This window comes from Molothrus aeneus, chromosome 16, assembly GCF_037042795.1.
Source record: "Molothrus aeneus isolate 106 chromosome 16, BPBGC_Maene_1.0, whole genome shotgun sequence".
NCBI lineage: Eukaryota > Metazoa > Chordata > Aves > Passeriformes > Icteridae > Molothrus > Molothrus aeneus.
In genome coordinates, this window is record NC_089661.1 from 9,020,702 (window position 1) to 9,032,948 (window position 12,247).

Here is a 12,247-nt window from a genome sequence, read left to right on the forward strand (position 1 = left end):
GCTGCTTCTGGTAATACCTTTCAGATGGTAGAAGAAGAAAATAAGGCAAGCTGGACCTCACTCTCCTGGGCCCTTCTGTGCATCCATCAGAAATGGTAGCAGTAACATCCCTCTTTTATCCACAGACAGAAAGGTCACTTATTTGATCACACCTATACATTCATTTCCAAGAATGATAATTAGAGCAGAGACCTGCAACTTTCACTAGTAACTCTAATCCTATAAGTCACAATATTCTAGCTTTAAGTGGAAGAATTTGGAGTCTTTTTATTGTCTTCTGCTTTTTCATTTAACAGCCCAGCAGTGTTAAAATCCAAAGGGGTAGTACTTTCTGAAAAGAATTTTTGTATAGATAAGAGGAAGGTTTCAGTCTCCTAAAAAATGTACAAACTCTGTCTGTTTTACAGCATGCCTAGCTGGAAATCTGTCTCTGCTAAGGAAAAATACCTCTTGCTCTGTAATGCATTTTTTCCATCTGCCTTGAGTTATTAACAAGGCTGTAAATCTGCAGTTTGAATTAATTACAAGTGGGGTTTGTGGCTTATTTAATGAGTGCTTCTAATTAAGAAATGAAAATTCTAAACCTGCCAATCCAAGGATTCTAATGCTACTGTTACAAGGTACTTACTTTGTCCAAAAATTTTTCACATTTCTATCATGTCCAACTAGCAGCTGAGTTGCCTTTTTCTTTTTTCTAAATGCATCTCAGCCAAGAAAGGCTGTGAATTCTAATGTTTAGCCAGTTTATCATTCTCCAGGAAGGTCTAGACAATGCTAAGGAAATAAGGTTGGGAAGCTCATTTCAAAGAAGCATAGAAAATTATCTCTTAAGACAGATATCCCTTGACAGTAAATTCCATTACTTTTTCTGTACTAGGGAGGGCAGCCTAGGAAATCATGTAGTGCTGTAATCATCAGCTAAAGCAGGTCAGCCATGCCTGATCCCTGGGAAGGGGATGCACAAGCCCTCTCTCACAGACTCCTCTCTTATCTATGTAATTTTTATCCTGTCTACAAAAGATTAAAATACATCTTTAATGACATTCCAAGAGATGCCTTCATGTCAAATCTAAACATCAGCACACAGGCAGCATTTAGAAAATCAACACAGTAATAAGGACATTGCACACATGTCATAGCAAAGTCACTGTATATTCACAAGAACCACAACTATGTCATTTAATAAACTATCAATTACTGTTTGTTCACAAAAAGGGGTTAACAAGCAACCCATATGGTAATCTGGTACACAGATTTTTAAGTTTAAAAGTAATTGATCTCCATAAAATATAATTTAGTTAGTGAATCTGACTTTTTAAAAATGGTTTAATTTAGAGGACTGTTTGCAAGACTGGTATTATCTATAAGAGGATTGACAAACCTTCATTTCAGAGTTAATTGTTGTTGGCTCAGCCTCCCTTTCAGCAGGTGAGGTGTCACCAGTCTGAGCAGAAAGATCCTTCTGAGAGCAGGGACTGAGCTGATCAATCCATAGGGAAGGATTTAACAGCCAGGTCCTGCCCCTGTGGCCTGCACACAGAGCTTCCACACGAGGAGGCTCATGATGGTTTGTGATCTCTGACACCACAGTCACCTAATTAGTGATCTGAACTGTTGATGCAATTACAACAATTAGATGCACACTCAAGAATACAGTAATCATGCTTTTTAAAATGTATAATACATTTCTGTTAATTTAAGTTATATGAAAACTACAAAGTATCTCTCATGAAGTCTAAGAAAATAATTTTTTTCAAGGACCAATTTTAATTAGTTTATTTATAGATCTACTGAAACATGATTCTCTTCTTAAAAACTGTAGTCTGTTTGGATGAGTGTGCTGTAACATTCATAAACAAGTTTTATTTTGGTATAGGTGCCAAATATCATTTAGTCTAATTTGTTAGGAGTAGTTTCTTCCTCTCAGTAATTTGAAACACCTGCACATCTCTGTCCCTTTTATTAAAACAAATATCCTTTAGGTGTCCTGGCCTGACATCTTTGCTCTACTCCCACATACCAATGCCTGCTGCTGGACTGTTAATGAGGTGTCAGGTGTGGTGAATGGAGCTGCTGTTTACCTGTGCACCTTCCTGCAGAGCAGCACTGCCCAGCACACCCCCAACACTTCTGCCTGACCTTGCAGTACCATTCTTAACAGCTACTATTTTGTGAATATCTGCATAAAACAAACCAGTGGTAATAAAACAATAATGAACTGTTTTCACCTGAGGACAACACAACGGGGAAATTCCTACGACAAGAATTGTGTCTTTTAAGGAGTTGTAGCAGCATCACTCAATGCTTGGAGCAGGAATTGCCAAAAGATGGCTGAATCTCTGACTGTGTGAGGCCTCCAGCAAGTCATTAAAATGCTGCAATTTGGGCAATGAAAAAAAATACAAGACCCCAAATTAGTGGATGTCTGTTTAGTGCATGTTTTTTTAAATGTTTGCCTTGATCTTTGTGCTTCTCTTGTCCTGTGTACACAACAAGTCTAATGATGCATCTTTAGTACCTTCTTGGCATGCTGTGAGGATTAGTTAATGACTGCACAGCTCTTTGAAGATGTTCGGGCTATTTTATTTTTAATTAATGTTTGCAAGCTACTTTGAGCTACTCTGATGAAAAGGCTTAAACAAGTACAAAATTTCAGGCAGTTATCAGTCCAACATGCAAGAGAGCAAGATGAGGAAGTTGGGGTAGAGTCAGTTTTCCTCACTCAGGCTGGTATGGGCTGTGTTTTGGATTGTGCTGAACACGGGGTTGATAACACAGAGATGTTTTTGTTATTGCTGAGCAGGGATTGCACAGAGCCAAGGCCTTTTCTGCTTTTCATACTGCCAGGCTGGGGAGGAATTTGGGGGTGCCTGGGAGGGTGGGAGGAGACACAGCCAGGACAGGTGACCCCAAATGAGCAAAGGGACATTGCAGACCGTGTGACATCATGATCAGTGTGTAAAGTGGGGGACTTTGGAGTGATGGCCTCCCAAGTCACCATTACATTTGATGGGCCCCTGCTCTCCTGGGAATGGCTGAACACCTGCCTGCCTGTGGGAAGCAGGGAATTAATTGTTTTGCCTTGTTTGTGTGCATGGCTTTTGCTTTCCCTATTAAACTGTCTTTATCTAATCCCATGAGATAGTGGGGGCTGTGTGGGGCTGGGCTGCTGGCAGGAAGTGAGACTATGGGAGAAAGAAAACAGCTCCATGTATCAGGTACCTGGAATGTGTAGGTAAATAATTTTGGAAAAAAAAAAAAAGTTATATGGTACAAGCATACTATTCTGAGAAATGGCAGCTCCCAATACACATGCTGTGGAGAAGTTTTCCGTGGAAATTCTGACACATCATCAAGGAATGACTACAGTTTGATAATACAGCTTGGGGAGTTCATTCTATCTGAGGATAGGAGGATTGGCTTCATATGTTGACAACAGAATATTCTCATCTCCCCCTCCTTGTCCTACATACTCCTGAGACACAGAAGTGGTAGGCAAATCCAAAATCTTTTTGCAAGAGTTGTAAAGTAGATTCCCAGTAAAATCAGCATCAAAACTCTTTAGGCCCAATTTCATTAAAAAAAAAAAAACAAAAACAAACCAGCCATGCAGCCATTGAGGAGTAAAGCAGATCTTTACAATCCCAATATTGCACCCTCTCAGTCATCCAGCTGGCACAGGGCTGCCACACCTCTATTTATCCAGTGTTTCTGGGGCTTGTCAGAAGGGAGTTCAATGGACAGAACATAGTTGGTTGAGTGCCCAGTGGTGGATAAGACACCTCTTCTTTCACTTGTCTTGTACACAGGGCATGAATAGATGTTCTCATGAAGAAACTTGGAACTTTCTCCAGGTTTCAGCCATATTATGGGCAAAGGATCATAGAGGATTTTTGGTAGTGATTCTCCAATTACCAAGGATTCTCTATCCCATCGTGCACCTTCCAAAAAAAGGCCTCTCACAAAAGCCCCATCTTCTGGCATTTTCTCCATTGTGTGCTCCTGTTTCATCACCTGGAATGATTAAACCATTGCTTGATTTTATCTGGAGTATACTAAACCCTGTGACAGTCTGAAATTGCTCCTTTAAATAAAATACCTTTTCATCTGAAAACTGTATTTCTTGCTGCCCTAGGACATGTTTCAAGCTGTTCAAGAAAAACAAAATTCTTCTGCATTTTTCTTACCTCAAACTCAAATCCAATGTGGTCAATTGGGATGGTGTATTTTCTGGCAAAGTTTTGTAAAACACCAGTCAAAAAAGACTGAGTGAAGAAGAATCCTGAGAGCCAAAAGACTGTGGGTGGCCCCTTGTCAACCCAATCCTGAATAAGGAGAGAAAAAACAAATGTAAGAAAAAATCCAATATATTTGTGGCTTCACTGTGCCAATTCACCAGAAAATGATGTCTTTTCAGATTCCCTCAAACAGCACAATGAGATCTAAGCCTTGATGGGACCCTCTGCATCTTTCCATCAATTTTGTTTTTCAGAGACAACAAATCATTGAAGTCAATTCTTTAGGATGGCAACAAAAATAATCACTCATTCTGAAACAACCAGAACTCAGTGCTACTGAGAAAAATTTCAGAAAGTACCATAAGCATGTTTTGTTTAATCTAGACAGTGACCTCTAAAAACAATAAAAGTGATTGAATTTGGACACTTTCATCAAAATACTTTCTTTTACAGACTTGTAAACACCAATCTCCTAACATGAAAAAAAGGCCAAATTCTTTTCCATTCTTCACTGATCACTGTGAGGGCACTCACTACAGCCTACACATCAGATCTTAGCAGAGGAAATCATTCCTGTACAAAGATGTCACACATTGTCCACATAATGCAGTAGGAAAAAGCAAAACAAGGGCAAAATGTCTTCACACTACTGTAGGTTATTTGGAGTCAAGATGCTCTGATCCAGCAAACAGGAAACTCTGCCATTTCTATAAATCTCAGACACTTCTTCCTAGCTTTCTCCTCTCCTGACTTCTATGAGGTTTCACTACATCTCGGTAGCTCACTATTTAAGGTACACCCAAAATTTTAAGTAGTTTTAAGAGTGCAAGGGAAATAATGAAATGGCAAGTTAAAAATAAAATTACCTGTTCAAAATGTGTGTGAAAGTGGTGTCACATTTTATGAAACTTGAAAGATATTTACAGACACGTATATGAAATTTAATAGTGCCTGTTATGCAGTGGTTCTAAAGCATTCTCACACCCAGCTCAGTGTCCTTTCAGCAAGGAAGTCATTAAGACACCAATTCAAACTAAAATGAACCTCCTAGAAATACAAGGATAGAAACCACCAAAAGCAGCACTGGATTAGCACCAAGGGATCACACTCCCAGCTCACCCTGAGCAATAGCCCAGCTGACTGCAGTGCTGCTAATGCAGAGTGTATTTGGCCAGGAGTGTGTGTGAGCAGCTCACAGCCTGGAGCTACCCAGGGGCTGCTGGGCAAGGACGGCACTGACACACTCATCTACATCTACATCATCAACTACAACTCCCCAGACCCCTCAGGGTCAGTTGAGCAGACCTGGAAGAACTCCAAGCGACAGAGGAGATCGGACACGTAACTCCCCAGAGGCTTCAGGGATGGATAGGATTTGGCAGCCCACATGGATGGTACTTTTCCCATTAGCATGCTGTTGAAAACATCTTCAAGCTCAGAAGACATCAACACTTGGCCTTTAATGGCTTTGCCTATATTAATGAGGCTGCTCCGAACAACTTCAGTAAGCCTTGAGAGAAAACAAAGGAATTGTCATTATTTACTTCTTATTACTTGGCCAAAAACCCCTCAGTCCACCTTGAATGAAGGGTTGATAGAGGTGGTAAATATCCTGTCACAAATTCCTTATCTCACCTGTAGTTATCAAAATTCTTACTTAACTTTAGAAAATCAAACAACTGAGAGACACACACACAAATAAACTCCAACTCCAAATAAAAGACGGTGAAAACTTTCATTCTAGACAAGGGAAATCAAGTGACAAAAGCTTTAAAGCTTGAAGCACTCACTGTCATAGTGTGCTGTGAATATTGGGGCCTGGGTATCACAAAGACTAAAGTAGGCTGCTCTACCTCAGCACAACAAACCCAAATGTGATTTAAGTTCATACTCCAAGAATACAAGTACTATTGCTATATTCAGTAGTCAGCTGCAGCTTTCAAGTCTTTTTAAAAGATTCATCCAAAGCAGAACATGTTAAGAAAAATGTATTGTAAAAGGCACCAATGAACACAAGCATATTTCAGTTTAAGAAGTACTTCACAAAACACTGAGCCATACCTGTTAAATCGAATTAGTTCTTGCCTAAGAACTGTGTTCATGGACTCTTCATAAAGTACTGGGTATGCCTTCATCACTTCTTCCATATCAAAGCTAGTTGGTAGTTTGGATAGGATGTCCTGTGCCAAATCTTCAACAACTTCCTGAAGTCACAAGTTTGCAGTGAATAACAAATATTCCTTTTTTCCCTCCTATTTTTATTCAATAAATTCCATAAACCACTATAGATTTTTTTTTTTTCTGTATAACCACATAGGTATTTTAGTCCATTTTCCTAAAGATACAGTGCTTTTATGCTCTTACTCACTTTGAGCATCATCCTATCTGTCTCTGCATGTGCCTGCTTGCTCCTTTCTTCTCAATAGTTTTAAATTTGTTAGTAATTTTTAATTTGCAACAAGGTTTTCTAAGGAGACAGGCAGGAGAGCAGACAAGCACAATCCTATTTCTGCCACAGTGAAGGACAAGACAAAGCGTGCAGCATGAGCAAAATAAGGGGAAGACCCCATGAATAACCCAGCCACAAGAGAAGCTTTACTTACAGAATATTAGACATCAGAGAATATGATCACTAGACAACTCTGCAGGAAATGAGGCTCCATCAATTCCACTTTTCAAGAATTCACTTGTGTATAAAATATAGGATGTCAAATCTGAGAGGCTTGAAAGGTTATTTATCCATATCCCAAAGGGGCATGGATTGGGCCTGAGTAAACTGAGCTGCCAGGACTTGTGGTATTAATCTATTTGAATGCAAAGTCATGAAGGTATCTTCCATCTTTAAAGGTGCTATGCCAAATCCATCTGCTTCTCTACAGGGACATTCACATCTACTCCCAGAGCTACAGACATGAGATGAGAGGTGTTGGATTACTCTGAGGCCTAGGACATGCCAGGAAAGGGCCTTTCCAGAGTGCAAATTGATCTTCCTTCCCCACTTACCTGAGGGGACTTGCCAGCTCCTCCTGCTTCTCTAGGCAAAGTCAGGAGCACTGCATGGAAAAGCTGGTTGGTCTCCTGGTTATCCTTGGTGATGTCTGCATTTTCATGAAGCCCAAACACTTCAGGGTGTGTTGTAATTGGCAAACTTCGTATGTACTCAATGTAGGACTGTAAAACAAACGTTCAGATACCAGACATCATATACTGTGATAGACATAAATGATCCAACTGGGACAGAACCTTCCCATTTACAACTAAAGATGGTAGTTCCCTGTTAAACACATCCAGGAATTGACTGACTCTCCACAGAGATAAATATAAAAGTTCTGAGAGATTCAAAAACTCACGGAGGAGTTGTTATTACCACCCTCATGTAAGTGGCAAGAGAAAGGAAAGCACATTAGAAATATCCAAGGAGTGCTGGTAGGAGTCACAGAAGGATGCTGGATGTGTCATCTCTACAACTGTGGGATCTGAGCACATTCATTATCTCTGTGCAGCTGTTAGAAGGCAAAAAGAGAATGGAAATTGAGTACACACGTGCCATTCCACCTCTTCCTCCTGATTGCTGCTTTCAGGGTCAGACTGGTTGCAAGAAAGTGCAGAAGTACCATGTGAATTCCTGCAGCCTGACTCCTGTTGGCCTTCTAGAACTGTATTGGAAACCTGCACAGGGGTGGCTTCTCTCTTCATCAACAAATGCCAGAGTATTGGATGATCTCTACATCCCCATTGGGGTACGGCGGACATTAAGTACCAGATTCATATTTCATACACAAGATACATTCTGGCATGGCTTTATCATATTATGGGGTGTATTTTCTATTTGTCATATTCAGCATTATCCAAGCACAGGGTAGGTAAGTTCCTCCCCAATAATTCAGAGAACTCACAGTTGTTGTCCCTCACCTCATAGGGGCCATGTGGTGGTATGTAGTAGTCACCCCCAGCTGACAGCATGTACTTCTCCTGCTCTATGTCCTTGTTGTAGACTGTGGAAAGAAGGGACAGGAGAAGACGCCTGTCTTTATCATCTGTCACTCTGCCTCCATAGTTACACTCCCCTGGAAAAAGACAAAGAAAACCAGGACAAAAAAACTGAAATTAATGAACAAATAAAAAATGTTTTGCAACAATGTGAAACTCTAGTAAATTGAAGCTTCAAAGCTTCAGATCTTCCAAAGTCTTTAGGTTTTATACTTCAATTGATTCAATGAAAATTAGACACTTGAACATCTATGAGCAAAATTTATGTGTATTGATGATGAAAGGTTTAAGGAACACTATCAGTTGGTCTGAGAAACTGCTACTCATGTCCCAAAATTCTTTTTTCATAAAGCTAATCATAATATTAACAAAAATCAAGAATGACAAGGGTGACAAAGCAGGTGCCAAAAAGCAGCTTGTCTCCCTGGAGAGAGAGAACAGAATAGCCACAGCAGCTGAGTTATTTACACACATCAACACCTCCTGCTTTAAACCCCTGAGTGTTACCACATCCTCTGGTGAAGCCCCAAGGCTTCCTGTGTCAGTCTCACACTGATCAGCAAAGGTGAACCAGAGGCTCATGGTTTTATGGTTTTACTTGATGAGCATGAAGCAAAGACCAGGAGGTTTGCAGGGCCATCAGTAATTGTAGCCATGTACAAGTCAAAACAACAGTGACATCTGAGGGTTTGGGATCCAACTCCAGTTGCAGTCCAACTCCAACATCCATCCAATGACAACCACATTGTTTGTGGAAGGCCAGTAAAACCACTCAATTTGTTGAGAACTCACCAGTTGATCAGTGTATCAGCTCAAAGTGCTCAGCAAAGTCAACAAACGCATGTGAGAGGATGTAATGTCTGTACCTGTTAGATACGTCAGAGCTTCAAATGGGATTTCTTCATATTCATTCAGGAACATCTGGATCTGTTGCATGCTGATCCTGAGGTCAGACTCGTTGAATTCATATGGAATATTCCAGCCTGTTCAATTCAGAAGAGATACACAGGGCAGTGGTGCAATGTACTGACAGCTGGGCTCAGGAAACGCTGGTGTTGGTACTGCGTGGCTCCTACAGAGCTGGAGAAACAACTGCCAGATAGTCTAGAAGCAGCCTGGAACATACCAGGCTGTTTATTAAGCATAAGCTAATTTGGCATCACAATATCCTGAAAATTGTATTTTACCTGCTTGGTACTTTAAGCTAATCTGTTGCTATCTGGACACAATGAGAACAGGAGTTTTTAATTCATTTATTGATTTCAATTTTTAATCTGGCCATCTATTAATACTGTTTGCAGATGACAGTGACAGTAGTACTGTTTGCAGATTCACAGTAACAGTACAACAAAACAAGCAAGCAAGCAGACAAACAAACAGGAACATACTCCAGAAGAAAGAATCCTTCAGAAAACCTAAATCTTTAGTGCAAACCAAAAATAGGGCTATTGATGCAACTATCCCTCTTCACCCAGAGAGTTGGTCACATTAGCAGTAGATGTTACATTAGAAAATGGCCTCTAGAAAATTCAGTTTTACTCTAAAGAAATGAATCAGTGTCTTCATACTGGAAGTTTAGTGCTGTTTTAAACAGCTGACTATTGAAATAATGACAGTGGCTTTCAATCAAAATTTAATATTTCCTAACAGCAACCTGTTACGAGGAAGAGAGACTCAGTTGAACAGAAGACTGAGAACTTCATTTACACAAGGGCAGAGCATAAATTTTATATAGTTATAAAAATGGATTCTCTAAGTCCATACATTTCTATGCTATACAGAAATTCTAGTTTCCTACATATTTGAAGATTACAGAAAAAGCTGAAGCACAAATCCTATGAATACATCTTTTCATTGCTGTGTTATAAACAACACACTGCAGCTACATAGATTTGTTTCACACCAAGTAAATACATGCACTAGGTTTGATAAAATAAAGTATGCACATAAGTAACAAAAGCAGAATAGAAGGCATAGTTTTAATTATAAAAATTTAAAACAGATCTGAATTTGATCGTTACTAAGAACCATAGTAATAATTTAATAATTTAGTAAGCTATAATTTCATGTAACTACTGTATAATATATTAATTTGGAAAAATAGTAGTTTCTAGTCTTCCCCAGGGTAATACTTTTAATAGTTTCAAAAGTAGCTTTGGCTGAATAAGAATCCCTGCAAATAACAGCTTATAGACTTTATGATGTTCTGTGCAATGCAGATTGCACTCTTGTAATAGTGTTAACAGTATTACAATTAACAGTACTGCCTTTTTACAGAGAGACTCCAGCAATACATTTCAAAAGCACAAATCTTTTTTTCGAAATTAAGTGCAAAATAATCTAAAACTTACCCAGTGGGCCAAAGTTTCTCCTTTCCTGCACAACAGCATGAAAAAAACAAAGACCAAAAAGCAGTTTTTGCCACATTTTTGGCTTTTGGCAGCTTTTAAAAAACACAGGGTCGGAGATGGGATCGTTCAGGTATGAGCGAAGGAGGTTCACTCTGACACCTTTTGGAGGCTCATTTGTCATTTTGATGCCATTCTGGAGGATACTAACAGGAAACTTTTCTGATGGATAACTAGTTAACCACAACCTAAAAAGAAGTTTGACCAGCACATTATTAAAAAATCTTATAACAGTAAGAGTAGTAGTAGTAATAATAATAATAAATAAAATCAATAATATAATCCTGCATCTTGTTCTTTAGAAGACTAAGTTTTACTACTTGCTTAACTATAAAGATAACATCTAAATTTGGTCTAAAATGCAGGCATAAAGTAGATTATATTGGACAGGTAGAAAAGATGACCTCTTAATTATGGATCTTTATTTTACCACTGCACGTAAATTATATGAATATCATCCTCAGGCATTCTTACAGAAGTATTTTAATTTCTTTTTAGTAGTGTCTTCAGCAAACAGAAAATGCTCACATTAAAAAGTGCAAAATACTAGAACTCCTACCTGAACTTATCATTGGTATTCTCAGGCACTATAACTTCCTCGCAGATTTTTTCCAAGGCAGGCATCCAGCTGGTTGCAAGATGGCAGTTTTGTAACACTACCCAGGTTCCATCAGTAATAGCCTGGTAAATCATTTTTTCTGCTATTGGGCCCTGGCCCTGGCCCAGTGAAACTGTTTGAACACTTGAGCTTCCCATACTAACATCATCAGCAAATTTTAGCAAACCTGTGATGGCAAGTTTTATACATGCAAAAAAAATACACAGTCTATTAGAAAGTAGAATATGTTATATTAATCGTTTTTATAATGTAATTAAAGGGAGAAAAATCAACAAATATTTTACTCAATTAAAAAAAAAAGAAAACACCAAAAAAACCCCACCTCAACAACCCAGAAGTAGCATCATGTGCCGTATCAGTCGCCGTGTCTCTGAGACATATACTAAAATTTAGGGGTATAAGGTATTAATTAAAAATAAACAAAACAAAACAACCCAAAAACTAGCCAGGTTAAATGGCTGACCTCTTCTTTGGCCCCAGGTGTTCAGTTCCAGGCTGCACAACAGCCCTCAACTCTTTCTATTGGATGGGTACAATTGTTTTGGGGGTTGAGCTGCAAACTGGATCTTTACCTCTGGCTAAAAATAAACCTTCAGCTTTGCTATCAAAATCAGTACTTTCTGGAAATACATCCTTATGGTATGGCTCCATATTACAATTCTTTTGGCAGAAAACCAGATTTAAAAATAATCTGGGTGGTAATACTTTAAAGGACATTCAACAAATGTGTTTTTAAGTGTGGCCTATACAGCATTTAATTAGTAACTGAGAGGGAGGAAACTTACTGCAGGAGGGGTTGCAATAAAGACTGGGGCAAACCTCCAACACCCACTGAAAGAACTGTAATGCAGGTACAAATTATAAACTGGTCTGAATGCTTCAATCTGTTAGATTCCCAAATTGCTGCTCAGAGACCGAGACATTTCATCACCACTACTTTCACTCCACCCCCTAACAATTTTACTACTGTTGTTTATATATGGGCAGATGCC

At 39.1% G+C, this 12,247-nt stretch overlaps 1 protein-coding gene across 1 annotated transcript in view; it reads right to left on the reverse strand.

The window, feature by feature from the left end:
- Positions 1–3,571: 3,571 nt before the first annotated feature.
- The window catches only part of DNAH3 (dynein axonemal heavy chain 3), a 50,748-nt gene continuing 42,072 nt past the window's right edge, over positions 3,572–12,247 (reverse strand). Inside the window, exons 52-60 of the mRNA XM_066560984.1 lie at positions 11,196–11,421; positions 10,580–10,824; positions 9,095–9,211; positions 8,151–8,305; positions 7,242–7,409; positions 6,300–6,442; positions 5,544–5,748; positions 4,188–4,325; positions 3,572–4,014 (exon numbers count right to left, since the gene is read on the reverse strand). Coding sequence (XP_066417081.1) covers positions 3,661–4,014; positions 4,188–4,325; positions 5,544–5,748; positions 6,300–6,442; positions 7,242–7,409; positions 8,151–8,305; positions 9,095–9,211; positions 10,580–10,824; positions 11,196–11,421 — 1,751 coding nt within the window. The 3' untranslated portion in view covers positions 3,572–3,660. The remainder of the gene's footprint in view (positions 4,015–4,187; positions 4,326–5,543; positions 5,749–6,299; positions 6,443–7,241; positions 7,410–8,150; positions 8,306–9,094; positions 9,212–10,579; positions 10,825–11,195; positions 11,422–12,247) is intronic.